General features: G+C 41.3%; 1 protein-coding gene across 1 annotated transcript; it reads left to right on the forward strand.

Moving 5' to 3' along the window:
- On the forward strand, positions 1 to 27,378 carry nyap1 (neuronal tyrosine phosphorylated phosphoinositide-3-kinase adaptor 1). Its single transcript, XM_030745661.1, has 7 exons — positions 1 to 244; positions 14,421 to 14,660; positions 20,607 to 20,977; positions 21,062 to 22,873; positions 22,967 to 23,209; positions 23,919 to 24,025; positions 24,621 to 27,378. The coding sequence occupies exons 2-7, from the start codon at positions 14,473 to 14,475 to the stop codon at positions 25,065 to 25,067; spliced, it is 3,168 nt and encodes a 1,055-aa protein (XP_030601521.1). The 5' UTR covers positions 1 to 244; positions 14,421 to 14,472; the 3' UTR covers positions 25,068 to 27,378.
- The last annotated feature ends 522 nt before the right edge of the window (positions 27,379 to 27,900 follow it).

Below are 27,900 nucleotides of genomic sequence, written 5' to 3' on the forward strand. Positions count from 1 at the left end.
TTTCACGTCAAGAAAAGGCGTCAGTCCGGTGATAGGCGTCTGAATATCTAATTTTTTATTTCCACGTCAATTGACACATCTGGGAAACGATTATTTTCCCTTCCCTTCTGTCTGCCAAGACAGCTGTGTCATCAACAACCGGCGTGGTTTTGTTGTTGTCTGATTTTTTACGAGTCTGGGCAACTGGTTTAGGCGATCGGCACAGTCTACCTCTGCGCCAGCCATAGACTACACAGCTATCAAGGTAGGTATCACACCTTCATTTGTGTTTTGTTTTGCTCCATGAATCACAGCATCATTTAGCTTACGTAGCCGGCTGTCGTGGTTATGGTCTGCCTAATTAGCAAAGGAAAACATGTTATATTGCGGAGGGACGTCGGGCCTAATGGCATTTTTACGCGTAAATTTCACGGAGTGCACTGGTGACAGTAAGCCGCTGTGTATTCACCAGCCAAATTGTTCAACCTTGAAGCCTCGCAGCTCGCGTCATTCAACGTAAGGCCCGTATTTTAGCCCCAAACGCAAAAGATCTGTACAGATATCACTACATCGCCGTAATAACCCACAGTCCGTGTTCAGTCGTGACATGCCCGTATAAATATTTCACCAAAAAACAAGCCCGCATCAGCTGACGAGTGATGCTGAAGCATGCACGGCGCTGTTAATCAAGTATCTACGGCACAGCAGTGACAGGGGCGGCAGTATTTGGAGTCTTAATCTGGATGGCCGCGATGGAAAACATCTGCATGTTTACAGATAATAAGAGTCCGTAAATGCAGCACGGTTTCGCTGTGTGTGTGTTTGTGTGCGCGCGCGTGTGTGAAAGGGCGGTTTTACTCTGATTGTGTATATACTGGTGACGCGTGTGTGAGTGTGTGTGTGTGCGCGCGCGCGCGCGCGTGCAGCCAGGTGAGGATGTGTTGGCGCGTCTTTGAGGTGCGGGAGAAGCAGGCGTCTGGATGGAGGGAGCCACATCATTAGATTTCTTTCTCTTTTCTAAAGGAAAAGCCATCTGGTGATTAATACTCAATCAACTGCCGCAGTATCCCTCCTTAGATCCTCAGTAAGACGATTCAAAAGCGTCGTGAAGTTGTGAATTAAAGGTAAAATTAAGGCTAGTCAGCAATACCCCCCCAATACCCCACCCGCCTTCCGGGCGTGACAGCCTCTAAAAATGAACAGCACTCCTACTGAGAGATTTTTTCGTCACAACCCCAAAAAGAAGAAATAAATAAAAGCATCATTTCATTTAAGAAAATAAAAACACTTGTAATTAGTCTGCTTAATAATATTAGACATAAGAAGCAATATTTAACTGACTGGTTTTACTCTCTCTTTGAAAATTACCAGGAAAAAAAAATCAGGGGAAGTTGCTTGTCTCGTCTATGGATGTCCATACATTTTTATCTTGCCATATGAGAATTTAAAAGGACACTGCAGTACCTACATGAATAATATTGGTCTCCACTTTGAATGTATACTTAATGTTATCATTTACCATTAAAAATGATGGACCAGCATGGTTGAATACATCACTACTTGAAACTGAGAATGGCACTGTTCACTCGCAGGTCCCAATTGACCTTGGAGCTTAATAAGACCAAAACCTTCCTATATGTTCATTTCAATCTAGCTTGGGATAACAGATGCACATAACCAGTTTCTGATATGTGAGCATCTCTTGTGCAGTTTTGTGTAACCACTCCTAGCTACAGAGTGGATCAGGGTTGGGTGAGAGCAGCTGTGACTCTGGGGTCATTGAGTGCAGGCTGCAAGCTACACATACTGTGCAGTGTGTTTTGAATGCAGAAGAAAAACTGGTACTCAGACCACCTGTCACTGACTGTTGAGCTCACCTAGTCATCTCAAAATGTGATTGTCCAGGAATGTGATTAAAACAGGAAGTGGCGGCTCTGCGTTGCAGCTCAGTCATTTTATTGCAGTATTAAAGCAGGAAGTAGCAGGAATTAAACAGAGTACGTTTCATACCTTTCAGTCCTAAAGTGTTTATCCCACTAAATTAATATTTAGAGCTTTTAAAATACATGAAATGTAGCCACAGACTTCAAGAATAAATGAAACTGAGCAGAGGTTATGGTTGTTGTTTACTAATGGAAATAATAAAAAGAAAGTCCCAGGCGTTTTTAATATAGAAAGAAAGATTTTGAGCTTCTTTCCATCATTTGGAGGGAGCTGCTCAGCCGCTCCGACCAGCTGTTTGCATCATGTCTGATTTGAAAACGAATGAGAAGTTATTGGATCCAGTGAGGATGAGGGATGGCCTATGCATGGCCACAGAGTAGAGGGGACTAATAGGAAAGAAACAGGGGACTGATGGATGGGAGGCACACTTGGCAGATGCTGACATTTTAAGCCCATTTCTCTAGTGGAGTGGATACCCCTGTCTAGATGAGCACTAATGGATTTTTTTTTTTTTTTTTACTGAAACACCAAAACAGATTGTTTCCCCAGAGTCTGAATTGTAGCAGGTTATTAAAAGGAATGCTATAGTCAGTGTTAGTTTACAGTGTTATAATTTAAGGAAGAACACAAGACATATGGAATCATAAATGACCATGTTTGACTCTATTGCAGCCTGTGATCAGTGTGTATGACTGCAGTCAGTTACAAAAACACATTTAAAAAAAAACTCTTTCTCTGTATTTTGTGTATATTCAGTTTACATATGTCCAGTGGTTTTCCCCGATGACATCTGGCTGCATTTTTATGTCCATCACTCATCTTCACTTCACCCTGAATATGTTCAATAAATACAGTGCTTGCAAAAGTGCCTGAAAAGCGAAAGAATACTAGAGCTGAAAATCAGTTGTTTTATCAAAAATATGACAGCACATCTGCTTTGTATTTCAGTTTAAGTGCTAAGTCATTTTATATCTGCGTCTGCATAGAGATGATGGGAAACTTGCACAAATGAGTCTCTGATGCTTTGAGCAACGTTTGTGGATATTCTGTAGTAATTGTCTGGTATTGTATTATGGATGTACTGGAGGAGCACTGTGGCTTTTTAAAAAAAATCATCATGGCTGTTCATGTGTTTATAGAGTAGGGATTTTTGAGGGACTCTTTCTTTTTATCATTACATCCCATAACACACCTCAACAGCACCTAATAGTTTGATCCTTCTTTTTCTGGTAAATTTTATTCCCCTTGTTTGTAGCACAAGTTTTCTGAAAGGACTTTCTTCTGGAGCCTCTCCCAGCTGTCATAGGACAACGGATGTTGGCCCACCCTTTGCAGCTATAAAAGCTTAAGCTCTCCTGGGAAGGCTTTCCACAAGGTTTAGGAGTGTTTATGGGAATTTTTGGCCATTCTTCCAGAAGTGCATTTCTGAGGTCAGACACTGATGTTGGACGAGAAGGCCTGGCTCACAGTCGCCGCTCTAATTCATCCCAAAGGTGATCTATTGGGTTGAGGTCAGGACTCTGTGCAGGCCAGTCGAGTTCTTCCATGTCAAACTCACTCATCCATGTCTTTATGGATCTTGCTTTGTACACAAAGTTGGGAGCATGAAATTGTCCAAAATGTCTTGGTATGCTGAAGCATTAAGAGTTCCTTTCACTGGAACTAAGGGGCCGAGCCCAACTCCTGAAGAACAACCCCACACCATGATCCCCCATAAGTTTGGAGGGCTGTAGCAATTGACTCTGCAGAAAGTTGGTGACCTCTGTATACGATGTGCCTCAGCATCCGCTGAACCTACTTGGTCATTTCACGTGGCCTACCACTTCGTGGCTGAGTTACTGTCTTTTTCCAATAGCTTCCACTTTGTTATAATACCACTAACAGGTGACTGAGGAATATTTTGTAGTGAGGAAATTTCATGACTGGACTTGTTGCACAGGTGGCATCTTATCACAGTACCACACTGGACTTCTCTGAGCTCCTGAGAGCGACTCATTCTTTCACAAATGTTTGTAGAAGCAGTCAGCATGCCGAGGTGCTTGGCTTTATACACCTGTGGCTATGGAAGAGATTGGAACACCTGAATTCAATTATTTGAATGGGTGAATGAATACTTTTGGCAATATAGTGTAGTCTAACCCATAAAGGGAACCTCTTATTTTCATTTCCAGCTCCATATTTTTACTCTTGGATCTGGACTCCTTTTAAGCCAACCTTATTCTGATTGGCTACCCCTTTTAAACAGAAAGTCCAGACAGAAGGAAGTGGGGCTTTTGTGCTCACAGCCAGAACAGTGTACCTTAGATGGGCTATCCCCGCGCTTTGACATCTTACAGAATAGAAAGTGTTTAGAACAGTCATGGATACATACACCAACATATACTGATCTCATTATTTTAAACTTTGGCCATGTTTAATATGATTTCCAGCTATGTAACAGTATACATTAATAGAAAATAACAAAATGCATAATAGGTCCATTTTAATTGAAAACTGTTAAAAAAAATTTACCTAGCTTCATTGGTTCTGTTTTACATCAATATATCCCCAGTTCACACCAAGTTTAACAATGTGCTTGTAGATCAGATTCACTTTTTCATGTCCTTTATGCAGTCACAGTGTGACGGAGTACATATAGGTCTAAAGGTAAAGGTTGTCTCTAGCAGCTTCTTGATTAAAGGGCATGCCATTTACCAACGAATGTCCTGGGTACAAATCCAGACCTGGACATTGCTCGATGCCCTCCTTCTTTGTCTTCTGCTTTTCCTCCCGCTGTACTCCTAGACTACACAGAAATAAAGGAAAAACTTAAATTGATTCTCATTAGACTTCTTCAGCTGCACCCCCTACTATGAATTCTTTCTTTCCCAATAGAGATTATGAAGGCTGAAATATTAGCCACTTTTCTTTTCTGTGTTGCTCTAAATGCAGACGTGCGCACGCACACACACACACACACACACACACACACACACACACACACACACACACACACACACACACACACACACACACACACACACACACACACAGCAAAATAAAATACAATAATGGACAGACCCTGCACCCACTGAAGGAAGAAGCAGGGGTATTATTTTGCTCTACAAATGACTCCTCTGTGCTTTATCTGTGAAGTCCCTCTGTATCCACGTTGTTGGATGCTGTTGCTTTGTGAGAGCTCCTCACATTAAAAGCTCATACACGTCTGTCCCTTGTCTGACTGGAGGATGACTAAATGTATATGGGCAAATTAACCAATGAAAATTTAAATTAAATGCCCCATTTAAATGCTTTCTTTCTGGATTGTGAGTATCTTACAGCATCCAGTTTCACTGCAGTGTGTAGTCAAGAGTAATGATGTGTGGTAATGATTTCCTTGAGGCAACTCATCTTTGTTCATTTCCCCTCTGTTTTCTTCTCATTAAACCTTTCAAAGTCATTTGCATGGTACCATGCAAAATAAATAAAGTTAGCAGCCAGCAGTCACTCCTCTCTTGTTGGCGCCAGTCTCAAGCCACGTTAATCACCACCCTACTGTATGTATCAGTGTCTTTGCAGCACCTTAAATAAATGCATACAAAGTGTAGGTTTTTTCATCAAAAAATAAACATATTTACATGTTTGCCATTCAATCTTTTTTCTTCTTTTTTTGCCAAGAAGCTGTTGGCAAAGTAATTTCAGGGCCATTATGTCAGAACACTAATTGGCAAAATCTGAAATTATAGGAGGGACACAATGCAGCTTTTTAAAAAATTATACATGTTTAGGCATGCATAAATGGACCAAAGCGGTCCAGAGTGTTATGTTAATGTCCCTGCTCTCATTAATGTTTTACATTTATGCTGAAGACCTTCAACAGACCTTGATTAATGCTCACTAAATCATTAGGAGGCCGTTACATGCTAATCGGTACAGTTATGTGACGCAAACAATCAAAAGTGTATTATGTTCCACAAATATTGCTCTTCCACATGTCACTGTACTCACTGTACACATTCACTGAGTGAATGGGTCTGAAACTGATGGGGGGATATAATGGTCTTAGGAATGTCTCACAGTGATAATTTATTGTCTATGACATTGCTAAAGGTCACCGTAAACCAGCAAAAACTCAGAGCACAGCAGCGTTTGAAGGAGGTGATCGTGCATTCAGAAATATAAATCTTAATTGTAGTATAACTTAAGTATGCTTTTTAAATGTCATAGCAATTTTCCCTTGTCCTGTAAAAAAATCCAGCAGCTCAGATAGTTGACAGCAAAAGGAACTCCAGCTAATTGCACACAAAATTATGTTGGGGGTCCTAAAAGCAACAGGAGTTGTTGGATTTGTGGGATGTTGTTCTAAATGTTGCAGGTTATTTTAAAAGAGTCTTTTAATTTGGAGCACCCCCTCTCTAGGCCTGTTTCTGTTAAGAAATGTCTTATTTTTTAAATTGTTTCTTTAAACCCTGTAATGGCTTTAAACACTTAAGTAATTTAGTTCAAAATCCAGCTAGCACTGTTTAAATCAGCCATATTTGTTCACAGTTATTTGCACATTAACACTCCGGTTGTGCAGAGGGCAGGACATACAGTAGGTGCAGATGTAGAAGAGGTTGGCCTGTCAAATGCTACACTTGTGTTTTTGGGCACATATCTCATAATCATTTTGTTATAAGTGACATTTTTCCATCTGCTTTTGTGGCTACATGTCCAAGACAACCGCAAGAGTAAAAGTGGAAGAGAACACTGCCTCAATTGGGCCCCCTGCAGTGTGTAATCTGCTATCACCTGCAATTTGCCCCAGTTATGGCCTTTTCATTTCATCACTGTCAGTACAGTGAGCAGCAGGACTGACAAGAATAGGAATTGCTCAAGTGAGACCCCCTGCTGAAAGCCTGCCAATCATACCTGTATGGCCAATACATCTGTACATTTGACTACTTTTCTTTCATTTCAGTTTGCAGTACAGACCTTTGAAAAGCTCTTAGACATGCTTGACCTGATTCAGCACCTTTAAAAAGTTTCTGCTGCGGTTTTATTCACCTTATACAAAAAAAGAGCTGGCAGTTAAGTGTAAAGTGTGTGTGTGTGTTTTATCAGCTATTAACACCATGCAAGGTTTGTTATGTCTTAATGTCTTAAAAGACTCTCTTCTCATGAGCTACTGTCCTGCTCTTAAACACTATGGGGTGCGTAACGTGGCCCTAAGAGACGTGATTTGTTTGTAATGAGATCAATGAGTGGGAGAGCTGTGTGTGGGCATGTGTGTGCTTATCCTGTGCAGCCTACGCTATGACTCGCTTATCGGGGGATTTTGAGCACGAAGAGTAGGCTGATTCAAATGTTGGAAGACCACTTGTGGCCTACCTGGCTTTGCTAATCACACCAACGCTGCTGTTGCTTCATCTGTCAGTCAAATGAAGGCCGGTTCGGCAAGCAGGTTTGTTGCATTTGTGTCAACATGACTAATTGGGAGAGTTCTGGTGTCTTCTTGTGTGTGGTGATGTTTTGATTTGATTTTTAATAGAGGTCACCTCAGTCCTCGTGCTTGTTTTTCATTCTTCGGCAGCTATCGCTGGACATTGTTCTCCAACCAAAGGCAATTTTGATTTTTGTTTGAATGTACTAGCTCTGGGAAGATCTGAGTCAAGCCCACTATGAACTGCTGTGAGTCAAATCAAATGTGTAGCTTACAGTGATGTTCAGTTGATCCTTGTTTTGCTTTGGGCTATTTGATTTTGCTTAATTGTTGCTGAATACTTTATGAGGTTTCTCGTGTTTGGGGAAAGGACAGCCCACAGTGCTGCAGATTATCTTTGTGTTGGTTCTCATGTCTCAAAAATGGGTGAAACAAGCAAAAAGACACAATTTACTACAAAACCTGCATTTCTCCCTAACAGTATATCTGGTCATTTTGAGTTTGATCTGCTTTGATGTTTTCGTGATAATTTTAGAAACTAGATATCAAAATATGACTTTAAGCTGAAGAAACTAACGGGGAGACAATATTGCAGGGTAATCTACATCCAAAAATGAGTCAGATCTTGGTTGGAGAAGGATGCTGGCTCAGTGAAGCGTGTGCAGCTGCAGAGTGGAGCTCTTCCCCTCATGCACAAGTGCAAGCATTAAGGAGTATTTTTTTCTCCCCAATTCTTACTCTTCTCCCTCTGGTGCTATACCTCACAGTCTGGGCTTCAACAAAAGACAAACAAAACAGAGACTATATTTTTCTATATGATATGAACTCCCTCATTTCTTTTAATACGATCTTCTAAAACCAGACTAACTTAAAGGGGCCCTGCTGATTTTACACTCACAGCAGATCTAGTGGCCGCGCTTGTGAGCGTCCACATGCCATTGCCAGAGAAAAGTCTTATCTCAATGATATGATGTGTTATTCCCACAACCCTTTATGCGTGTGACAGAACAACATGCCGAAGGAAAATCTGCCCAGTGTTGTGTAAAGGCTCGTGAATGTGCAAGCTGTTAAGTGTTCATGTATGCTAAGTGCAGTGGGTCACCTTGGTTACTGCAGATTCCAGCAGAAGATGATGAAGGCAAGGGCAAGCTGAGGTGGGAGATGGAGATTGGGAGGTCATTGGCTTGCTGCCTCTTTTTGACCAGAAAGACACCGATTACAGCGACATTATTTTAATTTTTTACATTTATTTTATTTTTTACCTGGTAGCTGTTTTATCCTGTAGTGTTTGTGCAGTGTACAGATGTTTACTTTGAATAATTATAGATATATTTCATAGCAGAAAAGGTGCACACATTGAGCATGTCTGAATGTTTGTTGTGGCTCAGGGCTCTGTCACGGTCGCATAGGGCAAGGAGGATCAGGGAATGCTTTTTGTGGGATATTTTTGGTAGCAGTCTATGAAAAATTTAGTGGTCACTCAGTTTGAACAACGCTGAGAAGGAGAGCCCAAAATGTGCAAAGCATCCTGCACACGTACATTTAAGTGCGTGTCTTTATTGTTTTGATGCAGCAACTTTGTCATTAAGGTTTTTCTGGTGCTTGATTGGTCTTCTTTCATGCCCAAAACATGCGAAAGAGGTCACAAATGTTTTTCTATGTCTCTTATGTGCCTTGCCTCCCATCCCTGTCCTGAAATGATACATCTTCCTCCTACTCCTCCTCCTCCTCCTCCTCCTCCACCTCCTCCTGTCCATTCTCATCAGCCACAGGCATCTCACTGCACAATGCAATATTGTAGAGAATTTAGCACACAACAGCAGAACATGAAGAGAAGCTGAGGTGTGCTTTAGTAGCAAAGAGCCCCCGTAACCCTCAGATAAAAATGGTGACTTTTGGTTTGAGGTAATTTATTTCTTCTTATCACACACACACACACACACACACACACACACACACACACACACACACACACACACACACACACACACACACACACACACACACCTCACTTTTTAATATATTTGAAAAACATTATTTCTTAATTGACACAATGCACAGGTTCACACTTCAGGGGTTTTACTTTAAGTGATTGTTTTGCTTTGAGGAAGGGTTGCATTGATTTGCTTGTATGTAAGGGCCCACAAAGCAATAGGTGTCAATTGAAGTGTTTCCTGGCCTGCAAGTTAGCTTGCCTGAGTGTAAAGGATCTTTGATTTTAAAGGCATATCTTTAAGTGTTTAAGAGCAGAAGTCAGGTTCTACACAGCAGGTGTCTGATCCTGACATTAAACAAGTTTAACCCCGCTTCTGGAGGAATAACATGTGCAAAGTATTTCTTAAGCTGATCATGAATCATTTATCAGTGCTCCAAATGGATGTGTTCTCCTTCCGATCCCAAAACGGACATAGCAGAATTTATGAATGTGACATTGTTCCCGTGTTCAGATGCATTAAAGGTGGACAGCTTGTCATAAATTATAAATGATTTCACTCACCAAATGTTTAGGACAGCATTTCCCATTGCAAGTTCAGTTTCTGTAAACAGAAAGCGTGAGAAATCTGGCCATTAATATTTTTGCAAGCATGTTTGTACTTGCAAAAATGCAACTTTTTGAAAACTGACAAGTGCTTGTCACTCTGCCACGCACCATTTCCGCACCATGTTAACTTTTTATATTCTTCTGTTGAAATTCATAAAATTTAACAAAATATTTAAAGGGATTTTTTTTTTTTTTTTTGCAGATTATTTGAGGAGAAGATCAAACCCCCTCTCTTTGCTAAAGTAGCCTAGCACAAAGACTGGAAGTGGGAAAACAGCAAGTCTTACTATGCTAAAAAAAAAAAAAAAATGCCTGCCAGCACCTCTAAACTCACTATATAAATAAATGTGATATAGTGTGTTAATTAGTGATCTTCTGGCTGGGGAATTTTGTTATCTTTGGGCAGAGTTCAGGCTTGCTTTTCCCCCATTTTCTGTCTTTTGAGACATGAGAACCAAAGTAAACTGTCTTGTGGCTTTTCCTTGCAGACATTAGACTGATATTTATCTTCTCATCTGACTCTCTAAGCATTATAACTCTAAAAATATGTGCAAAGATATGATGTGGTAATGTAATTTGTTATAGCCCCCATTTTCCCTACATTGCAGAAGGGTTTATAAACATATTATTAACTATTAATAACCTTTAAATTATTATGCAGTAGTCATTTTAATCCCAGTATAAACAATTTTGTACCCAGGTGCTATGCTGAAGCTATCAGTGTCATGCTGCAACATGTTTACTACAAGTGAGTATTTCATTTGGTTGTTAAAATGCGGTTCTTTACCAGATGCAACCTTGTTAAAGAAAGAAATCCTCTGTGGGAACCACAGTTGTCAGCACAGGTCAGCATTTACATTTGACATTAAATGAGCCTCGACTCTATCAAATACATTTAGATTTCTTATTCTTAGCCCTTTATTATAAGAAACTGAAAGTGAATAAATAAATGAAATTCAGATTTCTGTGCCTGGAATTGTTTCAGACTGCAGCGGATTAACTAAAAGTGAATCAAAGACATAAAAACAACTAATAAAGACTGCAGATATGGTTTGGCCTGAAAGAAGTAATGAGCTGTTTCGCCCAATAATAATTGCTTCTTATCTAGTTATATCTGGACAACATGAAAGTTGGCGTTTAGCTGTAAAAACATTTGTGATGGTTATTTGAGAAGAAGGAGGTGGGATTTCACATCCCTCCTACTTTAGTATTTAATTTTTAATTATTTTTTTTTTTTACATTATTTATTATAACCCCCCAAGTGTTTTGGAATAATCTTTATCTCATTGAGAAAGAATATAAATCAAATCTACCTTTAACACATTTAAAATAATAAGTGTTGTCATTTGAGTAGCAACCCTTGCGTACAGGGGTAGCTCAGTACAGATACATAATGTTCTATTTAAGAAACATATTGATCCTGAGAGAGTCAGGTCCAAATGAAGCTGCAGTGAAGTTTAACCCAGGGATCATCCTGTATGATGAGGCTGACGTCCTGCTTTGTGAATATTCAGCGGCTAAGGAAGAGATGCTGACAGTGTTGCTAGGAGACCACACACAGCGACTAGTGTGAGAGGCTTGATTTCACCTCCCTCCCCCATTCTTGTAGTCTGGCTGCCTTTCACTGTGTTTTTTTTCCTATCCTCTCTCTCTTGCACTTGCCTCCATTTGCTCATTCCCTCCACTCTCGTGCACCCTGTCTTGATCTTCCCCTCCGTCAGTCTGTCTGCAGTACGTTTTCCACCTAATCATATTCGTCTTCTTCTTGTTATAACTGTGATTCTCTGTTTTGTTGGCTTCCCCCATTTTTCACTGTGCTGCCTCCTCCCTCTTTCCCGCTGCCTCAGTATCTCCTCCTCTCTAGCTGTGTGCGTTTCAGGCTGCTCATTCTTCTACTGAACATTTTGCTTCCTCCCTGCCTCTCTCTTCTTCTCCTCTCCCTGTTGGTCTGAGCTGCAGCCCTGTGCCCAGCTCAGGTGCTGAGACTCTGGGGTCATAATATCATACAGATGTGGGCAGGAATGGCCAATGTCTGTGGAAGTGAAGCATATGTATAGCACACTGTGTTTCCTAAATCACCGATAACATGCTTTCTTTCCTGCTTTCTTTACTTACTGTCACATTCCAGATTGATTGCAGTCATTTGCTCATGTTTTCATGATGGAATCGATGCAAAACAGCCATTCTTCAGATTTTTATATATAGGAAAATGACCATCTAAAGATTAGCTGTGCAGAAGGAACGTGTTAGCTTTAGTGTGCTGTCTCCAAACGCTCCTATTCAGTCTCTGAAAATGCAAACACACATGTTTTGTTGCCCTTTTGTTACAGGCCACACCAGGGCGATGATGTGTCTCTCCACTCTGCAGTGTTGCTGCCTCACTCACAGTGAGGTAAAGCAACACTGTACCTGCTTGTTGAGGTGGAGAGTGGAGGGCAGAGGGCTGCAGCACCATGCCTTCCAGGACTGTTAGATTTAGTAGCACCTATAGAAGGAAAGATTTTAGACATGCATTCCTGCAAATATACACCCAAAGTGAATTGTTTGACTTCACTGTGTTTACTCATAACTTTTTTTACACATTTATAAATAATACTCTAAATGTTTTACATTGTTAAATTTTCCAAAGATGATTATTTGCCTCTTTAAATTCCCGTTCATCAGTAGTAGTCATATTGGCTGAGCATTTGCAGTTACTGCTTCACACCCTGTATGTGTGTGTGTGTAGGGTGTTATGGGGCTTTGAGTATGTGTGCATAAATGTATGTGTGTGTGTCTGTGTGCCCGTATGTGTGTGTGATGTTTGCTTATGTGCATGAATGAGTAGTTTGCAGTGTTGCATGCAGATTGAGTTACATGAATCATGGCTCCATCTGCCTCCTGGTTTTAATGAGGAATTCAAGCGACTCCTGACCCTACAGATGCTCCTGAAACAACGTGCTAAATGCTCTCAGTTTATTTGGGTTAGAAAGTGACTCCAGGGATTAATAACAGCTACCTTATATGAGTGTATTACATGCTTTGTGTGGCTTGTAAAAATTATATTTGTAGTCCAGTTTGATGAAACTAATCTGCCTGTAGATGTAAGATGTAGGTCTCCTGGTTCTTTTAGCTTGGCTAATTGTACACCGACCCACAGGGTGTAATGCGACAATTGTGGGGCTGCCTACTCAGCTGCCAGATCCTAGAAACCAAAATCAAAGCTCCATTTAACAAAAGCCCAACCTACAGTCACAGCTCCCTAACCTAATTAACATTGAGTCAGCAAGCATGGCAGCAGCAGTGGTCGAGGTTGTGGTCAGGTCTGTGGGATACAAGAATAGCAGTAACCACGCTGACACACTGGATGACACACTGGGCTGTGACAAAAGAATCACACACAGCTACACAGATCAACATGCCACCTGGCCCAGGTGACAGCACCTGCTGTTCTCACTGTGTGCTTTTTGTCTTTATAGTAATACATGTTTGAGCTATTGCACTGACAGTGAAAATGCTGTGCAGATGATGGTAAGTTCTTTAAGTAGCCTAAATATCCACAAAATTAGGAAAACTATAACCCTGCTAGAAAAGGTAAACACACACACACACACACACACACACACACACACACACACACACACACACACACTAGCCTTTAGGAGCCTAATTCTAATTCAGATCTCATTAAACTGAATTCACATGAGTTACACATTTGTTTCATTTTTTTTTCCTGTTTTCTGCTTTGTGAGAATATCTGATAATGTGGACCATTAAAATTACTCACCAGCTACACTGCAAACAAGCTTAGCTTAATAATGCATGCCATGTAAAGTGGCTGATTCAATTTTGTTCCCCAGCAAAGCTGTTTAACCCATACTGATGCCAGAAGCACCGATGATACCACTTGAGTGTCCACCATCAAAACACATTCTGTTTCTATTTATGATGGAAAAACACTAGCATCCTGCATCAGCTGACAGCTGCTCTTTTCTTAGCCAATTGCGTTGCACACTCACATTCTCCAACGTGAAAACACTGTTGGACTCCCAGATATCTGCCCCACAACAAGACTGACTTCACATGGGTTGAGCGTGAGTAGGAAGCTGTGCATGCACTACATATGACAAACCGCATTACTGAGTGGCCAGCAGACAGCCTTAGATAGGCCATCCCAGGGCCTGCAGCCAAAGATGCTCTGCAGCTGAGTTACCATGCTTACTCAAATATTCATAACTGGATAATGAAAGTATAAATAGTTTTCATGCGATACACTAGAGGTTGGGGTAAACAAAAGCTGCAACCTCCATCATCATGCATCACTGTGTCTTTGCTATGACGGCTGCCAGGTAGACTAATGGGCAGGATTGTTCACTATGACACAGTGAGCATGATAAGCAATGACTCCCTTACAACTTTTGCCAGTATTTCGGAGTTGATTATTTATGTTGCCACATCAAACAAAGTAATCACTGTCAATCTTGTCATCTGCAAGAAGGCTGGAAAGTTATTAAACATGTTTTTTTTTTTTGTTTTTTTTTAATGATTAATGAGCTCTTGTTTCCTCTTGTCTAGAGGAGGGCTGCCTGTGACATACATTACCGTCTCCTGAGTCCTCTTCTATACCATGAGCTCTGGCTCTGCCCAGGATGTGGCAGTCGAGCATTTCCTGCGTGACATAGAGAGGCGAAGCAAGCGGCTACACTGCGCTGTGATAGGCTGCGAGGAGGAGCGACCCCACAGCGACATGAACCTGCTGTATCGTAAGAGCCGGCTGGACTGGAGGCAGAGAGACCAAGAGGGAAGTAAAAAGAGGTGAGTGGATTACAATAGGGTTCAGTTCAGTGGAAATATAAGCCTCTTAGCCTGTGTGAACGAGTTTAATTTTCAAAATCTTAATTCCAGACACCGTTCATGAAGTCAGGTTCACCTGGAAAGTCTCATAGGAATTTGCATAGCAGCAGTTCATGATGAGGTTAATATGTTCTCTAGATAAGATAAACTAGTATAATGTAGAGCTCAATTTCACAAGGCAAAAACGGGGCAAAAACACTGATAGAAATGAGAAAATTGAGTTGTTGCGTACAGTGTTATAGTACATAAGCATAAGATCAAGTGGTTTCATTGGCAGTAACATATCAAATAAATCTGTATTATTCACTCTTTCACTGTTTTCTTAAGAAGCGAGAGTGTTGATTTATAGGTTTGACTAAATGTAAATTTCACATGCACACTCACTTAAAATGCTGTGTGCCTACAGCTTTTCAGCAGCAAAAGAGCAAACGAGAAAGAAATCAAAAAGACTTTTTATGAAATATTTACAAACAGTGGAAAGTCAAGGCGCTGCAGCTCCGTGTTCTCCATGTACTTTTACTTATGACTCTAAATTGTGATCAAGTAGATCAAGTAGTTTGTACTTTTTCTTTAGTACAGAATTCTGCATCTTTAATATTCAGCATATTAAAGATGGACACATTCACTGTGATGTCACTCATTAATTTTAAAGCCCTAAGTGGAGCATTTTGGCCAATCTGACTGAGAAACCACGGCCACTGTGTTGAAAGTGTTGCAAAATAGCATAGCTTTCCCATAGACTTTACCCCAATCACAGGATTTAAATAGATGAGTCAGAAAAAAATACAAGTTTAAGTCACTTTTGCACTTGCTTCATGGTTCAGACCTGGATGGTATGTCCAGCTTTTGTTTACAGTCTATGACATTACTGAATATTTCTTCTTCAACTGCTTGATTTACTTGCTGCTAAACACGACACAGTGTGTGTTCAAGGCTATAATTTCTGCACCAATACGACACAGTTAGCTGCTGATGCTTCAGCTCCAGCCTCTTTTTTTTTTTTAACATCTTCCAGCAGTAGTGAAAAGGAATCATAATAAATCACAACACAATAATATTTAATAATTTCGCACTGTATAAACATTTTTGTAGCATTGTAGTACTATTAGAATTACAGTCAAATTTATATTTAGATACACATGTGGATCATCAAGAAGACTGAAATACAACCAAACCCCCAAACAAGCAAATTAATTCAAGCAAAAGGGTCAAAACAGATGTCAGCAACATAACGTCATCACGCTCACATGACAGTTTGGGGCTTGATAGTGTTGTCTTGAAAAGTCTGTGCATCATGGCGAGTGAGTGATCTTGTGCATCTGAGCGTGTGGTTTGGGGGCAGTGGAGGGATGTGCTGTTCAAATGTGAGTCACCTGTAATTCACCAAATTCCACACTGGGTATGGGCTGTTTGTGCTCTAGAGAAGCAGAGCATCAAAGACAACAATTCAAGTTTGTTTAGATGTGCTGTCCAATGCTTTATGACTCACAGCGGTAATTGGAGGCCCTCATGTTGGCAGCAGAGATCAATGCCATGGCAGCATCAAGCCAGTGGAGGTGTAGGGCAGCAAGTAGGACAACGGGACACGATGAGTGATGAAAGCAGAGCTGAGTGGGGCCAGAGGAGCAGAGGTGGGAAGCGGGACATGACCGGTGATAATTACGAACAGGACAGGGTCAGGGATAAAACTGCACAGGGACAAAAGGGGTGAAAACCGAACGGACTTAAGGGAGGACAGCAACTCCAAACCTGGCCGGAGAGTGAAGGAGACAGAAAGAGAGGAGGGACAAAGGAAGTTTTGCTGGTAGACAGTTTAACATCTTGAGGCTCCCAGTAGAGAAATCACATGAAGCACAGGCAACTATGGAGATGCAAATGGTAAATAGGTGAGTTTTAATATGAGTTTTAAAAATAGAGACTGTTCCTTATGGCACAATACAGGCAGATGAACAATTCCCAGTAGTGGCCACAGTGAATAGAGTTTTTATTAATTTTTGCGCTGATTTATAAGTGTTAATAATCTGGTAGTGGTATAGCCTGCTACTTCATAGGGCGAGAGGTGGAGTATGCTTTGTGCAGATTCCCAGTTTCTGAGCATATTATTGGCTTAAATATTTAAAAGTTGCTCTGAATAGATGACTCATTCATTTCCCTCATGAATGCACTATGTTGTGACTGTCATCCAGCCTCATGATAGTAGAAAAACGTAACGTAAATGAAAAACATAAATGATAAGGTCGTTGTCTAAAGTGACATGCAGACAAAGGCAGTTGTTGTCTTCCTGTGAAATATTGAAGATGTATTTATCTATGTGGTTATTCAGTGTCATAAAAGGATGATGTGTTTTGTCCTTTAGTTGCTTTGAGGCCATTTAAAACCCTCTCACATGCTAGTAAACAGTGTCATAATAATACTATTATGAGAATCAATAGACAAAGACTGTCTTTCACTGTTTTGGTTAAAGCGCTAGGCACTTTCACTTTTTATGTGATTTTCTTCCGGTGACGGAGGAAGAATCAGATCACTTAAAAACCACGCTAGTGACAACCCATAACTTAAGGCAATCAATTAAAATGTCGTGTACTGTGTCAAGTATGTCACTAAGGTCCAACAGAATGAGGGCAGCTACACACTCAGCGTTCAGTATTAACCCCTAACTTTAACGTCAGACTGCTTTACTGCTCCGATTTGCCCTCGAACCAGATTGGATGCTCTCAAAAGCTTTATCACTACAGTTATCAAAGCTTTTGGGAATATCTTACACTTCGAGGAGGAGGAGGTGGTATTCAAGAGTGTGTGCGCAGATTAATCTAGCAAAGGTTCAAAAGGGGTAGCGGATGACCTCAAGTGCTTTTTCTTCTTCTTTCTTACTTGTTGGGATCAATGCATCACATTCCTCTACTGGCAGCCGTGCCATTAAGAAAAAGCAAGACAGAGAATGTTATGACAGCATAAAGATTGTTTTTGGAAATGGTTTTGAACAATATTTCTGTTTGTTAAATCTTCTATTCATAATCACAAAGAGAGACATTTGCACAGCAATCATATTTTGCCATAAATTAACAAGAGTTCACTGTCCTGAACTGGCACGCTTCAGCTTTTTTTCAAGTACAGATTTTCATTTAATGAGATTTAGAAGTGATGAAAGGCAGATTTTGTAACCTTTAGACAGAGCAGGTCTAAGAGTTTCCCCTATTTATAGTAAGATAAGCTAACCAGCTGCTGGCTGTAGCTTCATTTTTAGCATGCAGATATGAGGGTGGTATTGATCTCATTTAGCCCCTGCAGATTATGAGCTTAATGTGAAGCAGCAAGAAAGGTAAAGCAAATATAGAGGTGGGAGTCCTGATACTTTGCGAACTGCTGAGTCTGGTCTCATTTTGAAGCTGCTGGGAGTCCTGCCTTCAGATGAAATAAAAAACACTTCAATCAGAAAGAGCACCTCAGCCTCTGTTCTGGGCTTAATTTGTCCCTGTTGTATCTATGTCGATTGCGAAGAGTCACTAGTACATCTTCACAGGCATTCAGAGGGATAAAGACATGTACAATGCAAATGTATCCTGTTCCTCTAACATGCTTATATAAACACACACTGCCTCACACATGAAGAAGGAAAACAGAACCCTCTTTTTTCTCTATGAACAGCCTCATTGCATTTTCTGCTGCTTGAAATGTTGAATGCAAATTCAAAGCTCCAGTTGTCTCCTCCTGTGCTTCAGAGGAACTGCAACTGATCTAAAAGGAAGCGCTCCAAGGCCCATAGATATATGTCACAATTAACTACTAGGGTGAATAATTTACAGTACTGTGCAAAAGTCTTGTGTCACCCCTCAGTTCTTCATATTTTGCTTCCAAGGAACCAGAGTTTGTGGTCTTGATCAGTAGTTTTACAGCTTCCTGAAGGTCTTTCAAAGTTTTTCTTTGGACATTATCTGCGTTGTCACTTATTTTCAGTGCAGTCCTTGTACCTGAACTTTGCAAAGAACTAATTTTAAATTGTATCTTTAGGCACTTTGTCACTAACAGCCTGTTGCAAAATATGTAAAAGTTATCTGAATCTATGGAAAATGTCAACGATAACACAGTTTGATAGACATAAAATAGTATTTTTGCACAAACAAAGTGATTCCCAAAGAGATATTAGCTGAAAACCTGGCATATCTAGCCATGATGTGCAGCGTGTCCTTAATATTTTTTGACAAAATTGGACAAATGGAAGACAAAAGAAGAAGGTGGAAGGCCTAAAAAACAATTTACAGCAGATGAACAGTATCTGAAAGTTGTGTCCTTAAGAAATAGGAAAACATCCAGCAAAGACCAGACACAGGACCTGAGAGATGCTTCAGTTGATCCATCTACTGTTCACTGAAGCCTCATCAGAATTAGATTCAGTAGAAGGGTGGCTGTTAACAAGCCATTTTTAAGGAAGTGACACAGGGAGAAAAGGCTGCGGAATGCCAAATTACACAAGAACTGGACTGAAAATCAATGACAACAGGTCTGATGGAGTTACAAATCCAAATTATGAATGGAGAAAAATACCAGCAGACTTTGATCCACCATACAGTGCTATCTGGAAAGTATCTGCTTTATTTCTCAGCATGACAATGATCCCAAACACACTGCTACAGTAAAAGCATAGCTGGATAGAAAAACACAAAACAGAATACCATAAGTCATGGACTGGCCTCCCCAGAGTCTGGACACACTGCTTCAACATTACTGAAGCAGTGTGGGATCATCGTGATAGAGAACAGAACAAAAATTAGCCAACATCCAAAGAAGAGCTTTGAATGTCCTTCAAAAAGCCTGGAGAACTATTCCTGAAGACTGCTTAGAGAAATGACAAGAAAACTTGCCACTATTTGCATTTTCCTAGCAAAATATAAAGAAATAAGAGGTGGTTTGAGACTTTTGCACAGTACTGTACACACACACTCAGAAACAATATCCTACAATTGCAGACATTTAGACAAAATATGAATATGAACTTCCAGATGTGCCCCCCCCCCCCCCCCCCCCCCCCCCCCCCCCCCCCCCGGGTCACAAGAAGCTTAAAATCCTGGTGGGAATTTCCATCATTGTTGTTGTTGAGGAAATAAAGTACATTTACTTAGACTGAAGTTGGCTTATATGCCAAAAATGTATCTCATGTTTCATAGTGGTAAAGAAGACTGAGACAATTTTGCTCCTTACATTTTCAGTTTTGTGTATAGATGTGCTGAAAAACATTTGAACCCAGTTGCACAACTTGAATAAGTGACATATTGTGTTTTTTACATGCCCTGCAAATATATCTGTTACCCCGTGAAAGAACTACTATTCCAACTACTGCCCACTTTAGTAAAATGCTGCAGTATTTTGTCAGATCGTTTTCTCTGTCAGTTTTATTTATTGCTGCTGTAGCTTGAGTCATTGATGATTTCAAACACAGAGTATCAAACACCAGAAAATCACAACTGTTCCCATGGTAACAGATAAAATGCTTCTGTTGATCCTGAGAGGAGAAAACAGATGTAGGTTGAATACATAAACATGTTTAAAAAAATAAGTTAAAAAAAAACCCCAAAAAAACAGGGGAAGTCCAGTATCACAGTGTGAATGCATGCTTTTCACAAGGCAATTGGTTTTCTAATTGAATGTGTCTGAGGGCTAAGCACACATTGAGGAATTCAGATGTGAATGCAGAAAGGTAAAGGAGCCTCTGGGGTGTTTTTCTCAGCAGCAGACAGCCTGCAGGCATTTCTTTATTGCAAAGAGGATGTCTGTAGACCAAAGAGAGAGTGAGGAAAAGGGGAGGTCAGTATAAGGAGTATTACATGAATGTTTTACACTTCTCTATGATTTCTTCATGCTACAATATTTTTCCTCCATTAACACTTTCTCAATCCCATTCCTTCATTCCAGCTCCACACAAAATGACCCCTCAGCTACTGTTGGCAAAGTCAGAGACCTGGCTTCTTTCCGACGGCACTTCCGAATGGGTTTCATGACCATGCCTGCCTCCCAGGACCTGTCTCCTCACTCCTGTGCCTCTGCCATGGCGCCACGCTCGCAGTCCTGCCACGCTGTCGGCGCCGGGGATACTAGTCTGGAGAATGGCGATTACTCCGACACCCAATCGCAACATGGCGGCCGCTGTCCTCCAGCCAAACCCAAACGCCACCCCAGTACTCGCCTCAGCTCCTCATCTGCTGATAGCAGAGGACCTCCTCCTGAGACACCACCACCCCCTCCACCCACTCACTCGCAGGCCAAACACTCAGAGAAGAAGAATGGGGAGAAATGTGTTTTCAGGTGCATATTCTAAGGAGAAAATAATGTGTTGTTTTGAAATGCTTTTTTTTTTTTGTCCCCTGTAGCCATGAAGAAGTCTGACTCTGGAGACATTGGAACAAAGAAGGTGCCTCCTTTAAAGCCCAAGAGAAGTCCCAGCACCCAGCTTTCCTTTGACCCTCTCCCTCCACGTGTGCCTCCTTCTGCCACATCAATGCCCTTCCAGGCATCAGACTCTCAAATTCAGACAGGAGATGGGGATGATGAGCCAGTCTATATCGAAATGGTGGGCCAAGTGTTTACCAGAGACAGTCAGACGGCCACACCCCACCCTGTAACCCCTGTGGCCACCACACCGGACTCTGACTCAGACCAGAGTGAGGCAATCTATGAGGAGATGAAGTACCCAATGCATGAGGACAGAGAGTCCCATAGACACCTCCCTCCCAAACATGACAAACTGAAAACCTCGAAACACTTTCATGTGACCCCTTCCTCTGCCAGCAGCTCCTCCTCTCTGCCACGGCCTTCTTCTTCTTCCCCTTCCTATTCCAAACCCAAAGCTACTGTATCAATCTCCCATTCATCTCCTCTGCCTGCCTCTGCATCTTCCACTCCAGTACCACAGGTCCTCTCTGCCAGTCCCCACACGCCACGAGCTCCTACTCCCTATCTGCTGCAAGGGAATAAATCTGAGCAAGAGTCAAACACAAAGATCCCAGCCCCATTCCCAAATCTTCTACAGCACCGACCCCCACTGCTTGCCTTCCCTCAGCCTGCGGCAGCCTCCAGCGGGGTTGGGGTGCAAAACAAGCCATCTGCCTCCTCTAAAATGGGAACTCAGACATCAAGTGCAACAACGCAAGCAAGCACCCCTTCTTCCGTTTCTTCTAATATTCCTGTATCCCTGTCTGGCTCCAAGGAGTTATCAGGAGGAAGTGTAACACAGCAGGACAAGCACAGCAGAGAGGCCCAGTTAGGCCCAGCTCCTGGACTGAGGGCTAGAAGTCATTCCACACCCCTTCCTCCTTCCTCTAAATCCACCTCCCCCTTCTCCCATCACCACCACCACCCTCACCATCGCCCCTCACACTACCATCACTATCGGAAGCCAGAGAGAGGAGATTCTCCTAATCCAACCAAGAGTAGCTCTCAGACTTCAAACCAGGCCACAGTCCAGACACAAACCTCAAGTACAGGCAAGGAGGGCAAGTCTGTTAGCTTCCTCTTGAAATCTGATAAAGGTGAGAAGGATAAGGACAGAGAAAAGGATAGAGACAGGGAGAGAGATAGAGAGAGGGATAGGGGTAGAGGAGACAGGGACAAGGAGAGAGACAGAGACAGAGACAAGGAGAAAGACAAGGACAGAGATAGAGATAGGGACAGAGAGAAGGATAAAGAAAAGGACAGGGAACGAGACAGAGAAAGGGATCGTGATAGGGAAGGAGGTCCACACTCCTTACAGTTGGACATTGCTACCAGCACGGGTAGCCAAACGCCTCAAAGCAGCACCAGCTCAACCCCCACACCATTATCCTCATCCCAACGTCCTCATTCTCGCCCACATCTTCGCTCTCACACTCCTCACGGCCTGCCAGCATACAAGCCTCCCTCCTCGGACAGCCCCTTGCTATGGACCTACCCCTCTGGTGGCTTCCGGAGGCCCCCGGCTTATGAGAGCTTGAGAGGCAGCTCTCAGACTCCATCTCTGCAACAGCCCTCAAGTCTTACTGGTATTGGTGAAGGGGCATCTAAGAGCAATGGAGGGTCTACATCCCTTCAGTCCAAAGTTGGCTTCATGCCTTGGGACAGCAGTGCCAGCTTATCTGCAGATGATGGGTCTTACTGGCCTATGCAGAGGAAATTATCCTTCAGTCATGGGAGCAGAGAGACAGAGAGTAAGTAAGAGGTTATTTTGAATACAAAGTGCAAATGACATAATAAAATGATGGCTCTACTAATCCTGCATTCTGTTCCTTCCCCTGTCTCAGAGGATGAAGGGCGGGCATGGAATGGTAGTGCTGATGCCCTTTTAAGGATGGACAAGGATGATCTTGGGATGGGGTCTCGGGGAGGTCATTCGGGCATCCCAGTCCACTTCAGTGGGTCCACAAGCAGGGCCCTCGGTCACAGTGAATCACTGGCCGGCGTTGATAACAATCCAGGATTCAGAGCTCTGCCCAGAGTAGGGCTGCCTCTTCCCTGCCAGACCTTTCCTGCCTGTCGCAATGGAGGTAGGAAAACACTTAGTGGGCAAAATCTTTTATTCAGATTCTAACCACAAGATTGGATTTAAAAAGGAGCTATAGCAATGGGTTTAACATGGAGAATCTTCTACTGACTCTGTTGTGGTGTAGCTCTTAAACTTGGACTGCTTACTTGTTTTTTTGTCCTTGTCAGACATCAGAATTTTGAAGAAGTGGAGAGTGAAATTGCCTGTTCTCTTGTCCTCTGCTTTGACTGCCACAAAAGGCCAACAGCAGAGCAAATAAAAGAAGGGTTCTATAAATGGGCTCACATCCCTGTGCAGACACACATTCACAACTATGAATGTGTACATTGTGACAAACGCTGTTGTTGAACAAACTTTATATTTGAGTTTAATTTAGTTAGGATATTAGAGGAAAGTTTAAAGCAGTCATAGTGCAGCTCGCAACAACTGTGGACACTCACATTTCTGCGGCACTCAATTACACCCTTTCTGTAAAGTAATTTTGTTAACTTTATTTTGGAATGTACAAATATTTATGTAGAAGAAACAAGCAAGTTTTTATCTTATTTTGGTACAATGTGAAAAAGAAAAGCCTTCAAATATAATGAGCACTCAGTATTCTTGTCTCCAATCAGAAATGTAGCTGATATCATAGCTCTGTATGCTAAAATGAAGTTATATTCACCTGTTCTCATTACCAAGCACACAATATAATGCTTGTTTCCTTACAGAAGTGGGGCGGCTGGGTCGCTCCTCCTCTGCTGCTGGAGTGAGACAGGTGGGTGGAGGAGACGTTCAGAGACAGAGCAGTCTACCAGCACGGGAAGCCCTGAATCAGGTCAATGTACTGTATTGTATTCACTTTAAAACTAAAATTTATTTTAGCATCATCCCAGGTAGATTTTAGAGTGACCATTAATATAGTTCTCATTATTACTTCCCCCTCTGCTAGAGACAGAGCTCCTGCAGATCTATTTTTAGCTGGTAGATATGCCCACTGTGCAGAATAAGGTTCTGGCTTGTCTCAAAAAAAAAAAAAAGGTATATGACGTAGGATAGTATTCAATCAGTAAATCAGAGGCCTTCGTGGGTTAGAGAACAAGCTGTACTCCGTTTTGAGAGGTGAACTGCAGTCTTCTAGCAGCACATTTTGCCCAGTTTCTGGCTCCATAGCAAGTGCTGACGCAGTTTGAGTGTGCTGCAGAGACTGTCTGCATGTGTCTGGTTGACCCTCCCTCAAACTATAATAGATGCAGCAGGACTGCATCCTGGTGGCTGTCTGTAGGAACTGCAGTTTTTTTTCAAGATGTGTAAGGACTGGCTGTCACTGCTAACACCACTGCAGTGATCATACAGGTTTATAAATTTAAATATTATTATATGATCAATGAATACACAAAAGCACTAACTTGATTTTTTTGGTCTGTTTTCAGCTGCATAGTTTGGCGCAGCCTCAAGTTCCCTGCAGTCCCAGCAGTCCCAGCGGTCCCGGTGTGTCACGGCAACAGCAGCAGCAGCAGCTTCAGCTACACCAGCAACAGCTGCAGTTAAAGCAGCAGCTCCAGCAGCTTCAGCAACAGCACCACCTGCAGCTGCAGTTCCAACAGCTCGCTCAGTTGGCACAGGGACAACCTGCTGGCAGTGGGGGCACCACCCCATCCACTTCGCAGACCCAGAGAGATGGCAAGTTGCTGGAAGTCATTGAGCGTAAGCGCTGCCTCTGCAAAGAAATCAAGGCCCACAGGCGTCCTGACAAAAGCTTGTGCAAGCAGGACAGCATGCCCATCCTCCCTAGCTGGAGACGGACACCTGAACCTCGTAAGACTGGCACACCTCCCTGCCAGAGGCCACAGGCTGTTGTGTGGGACACAGCTATCTGACGTGGAAGTCAGGCCAGTGAGTATAGCACCAGAAGAGAGACAGAACACACAGATGAGCTGAAGATGGCTGAATTATGAATGAGAGTAAAAAATGGATATAGTAACTGGAAAATTATTTAAATGGCTGTGGTGATGTAATTACCACCAAGGAATGGGAGACTGGACACGGAAGAAAACGCTTGATAGCTTTTTTTTTGTGCGATAAACTGATCTGAGAACAGTAACTGATGAAAGGTACTGGAGACTCTGAACCCATCTGGGGGGGAAAATGCTGATCGAGAGGTGAAGAATAAGAAGTATTACAATCAAACTAAATTAATTTCTTATCAATTGGATTTGTATCTGCTCTGTATTATGTAATACACTATGTAAATGTGTTCTAATTGCCAATGGGTTTTTTTTGCCACAAAACACCAGTATTATTGCTACAAAAAGAAGACACCAACTAAATAATAATTAGTGGGTTGTTTTCTGAAATCAGTGTTGCCAAATTTTTTCCTGACTACTTGATACATAAAGGAATTGTGTATTTTCACCAACAAACAGGTGTCCAACATGCTTAGAAACTACTCTGTGGATGAGAAAAGGCAAGACTCATAGATAAGTTACTGAAGTGTTTCTTGAAATTGTGAATGTATATGAGATGTCTTGGTATCAATAGATTGTCATTGTGGATGCAAATAATCATCACCGGGGAGTAAAAGCTACCTACCGTATCTGTTTGCATATTTGTAATGTAAATCTATTACTTTCTCAACATTTCTGCAATTTTATAGCAATAGCCTCCCAAAGCTGGAGCAACATAATTAAAAACTTGTGTCAACTAGCCTACAATACATATCTAAGACTTGAATAAGTCATATTTACTGTGTCATTCTCTGCATGTCATGATAGACATACAGTATTGTAAAAAAAAAAAAAGAAAATAAAAATTAGTGTAGAGATGATCATGGCAAACTTTTACATATAGCAAATCTTCACTATGATAACGTGTGGTTGTATAAAAAGATGAATACGTTGCTTGGGGGGGGGGGTCTCATTAGAAAAAAAAGGTGACAGATGGCACACGCTGTGCAGTCCAGCCAAATATAAATACAGATCAGTGGTACAAAAATTTCATCACCCATGCTTATCCACAGTTGCACATTAGTGATTGTTCCACCACACCGAAAAACAAGCACTTAACACCCATCAACACAGACTGTGCAATATGGTGCAACTGATAAGACTGTGAGTATTGATCACCTCAAACAGAATGCTGGAACAATCTGCACAAAACATTGTATACGCTTAGGAGAAGTTAAGCCCTAATGTACTGTAAATAGTTATGTACAACTGTATTGAAAATGTAGCAATTATTTCCATTTTCATACTTGTAATCAATACATATTATGTAGCATATATTGTATAAACATAATTTTGTTCACTTGTTTTTTCTAAAAGAATTAAGTACTTTATCTGCTGCAGCCAGTCCATGCATTACTTATAGTTCTACTAATAAACAGTAAGCCCTCTAAAGAAAGGCACAGTCCAACAGTTGTTTATTTAAATTTATGCAAGACTCCCTTTAAGCTGTGTTATTGATTTATTTATGCCCTTTTTCTACATCCATTTTTATTTGTGTACAGATTTCAACAGCCTGTTGTCTTGACATTTTTGAATACTTGCTGCTATCTTGAACTACTGGTGTTGTTCACTCAACTATACAGTGTTACCATTAGAAACATTATTAATATAGTGCTTATTGTTAGATATTTGTTTTTGTTTTGTTTTGTTTTTTTCCCTCAAAGCCACGTGAAATGAAGTTTGTACCTTGAAGAGTGAGCCCTTCTGTAATAGTATTAAGGCGCTTGAATGTCTCTTGGTTGTTGTCGTTTTTAATGATAGTAAGCACCAAACTGTACAGTACAGTACACCCAGTGAAAAGAAAGACCTATCTAAATGTTTAAGAGTCACTACTTGGCCTTTTGTTTTAGCTCCACCTGCTCGTGTTTGAGGATCAGAGTCCATTTTCAAGCAAACACAGGTCAGGTTGAAGGAAATGGGCAAGTGCAATGCATGCAGAGATTCCTTACACTGAAATGCTCCAACGATTCTTACTATTGTGCCCAATTTTGATTTCAGATACCAAGTAATCACCTTACTATACTTCCCTTTCACGGACTGGTATGGAACCCTCGGTATCGTTTCCAGAATAGTTTACAGAAGCTGTTGGTTTTGTGTGTCTTCAAAAACAGTGGCCATTATATGAGTGCCATACTATATTGATATGGTAAGATACGGTGTACCTTGGAAATCACTGTAGTGCTATATTTGCATTGATATTGTCATTGAAAATAAATTTTATATAATGAACTTTACACAACAAACAGGTGTATTCCATGTTTTCATGCCACATGTTGTGTTACAGTGGAGACGGTAGAGAGGTGGTGCAGGTGTATGATCGTGCTCCACTTCTTCTGTTGTTTCTCTGAGCAAGTGATAATGCAGTCAGCTCTTTAAGATAACACATACAAGTTATTTTGCTCAGTGACCCATGAGGTGTCCTTTATCATTGGCTTTTAACGTATTTGGATTTAATTGGGATTTCACATTTTAACCTATACCTACACACACACAGTTATGTGAAAAAGCTCTTTCAGTTCTAAGTTTTTACGTATCAGGACATAATTTTAAAAAATCATCTGGTCCTTTCAAGGTTCTACAATTAGGTGTCCTAATATGTTATATGTAAAATCTTAGAATTGAAAGATGTGGACTGCATATTCTTATGTCCAAACAATGTTGATAAGGCACATACATGGTTTGATATAATTCTCTATGTTGTTATTTG

The sequence above is a fragment of the Archocentrus centrarchus genome, chromosome 14, assembly GCF_007364275.1.
Source record: "Archocentrus centrarchus isolate MPI-CPG fArcCen1 chromosome 14, fArcCen1, whole genome shotgun sequence".
NCBI classification, from domain to species: domain Eukaryota; kingdom Metazoa; phylum Chordata; class Actinopteri; order Cichliformes; family Cichlidae; genus Archocentrus; species Archocentrus centrarchus.

Coding starts and splice junctions, on each gene's coding strand:
- nyap1 (XM_030745661.1), top strand. CDS start 14,473: ATGAGCTCTGGCTCTGCCCAGGATGTGGCAGTCGAGCATTTCCTGCGT. Junction 23,210..23,918: donor TCCTGCCTGTCGCAATGGAG/GTAGGAAAACAC, acceptor GTTTCCTTACAG/AAGTGGGGCGGCTGGGTCGC. Junction 24,026..24,620: donor CACGGGAAGCCCTGAATCAG/GTCAATGTACTG, acceptor GTCTGTTTTCAG/CTGCATAGTTTGGCGCAGCC.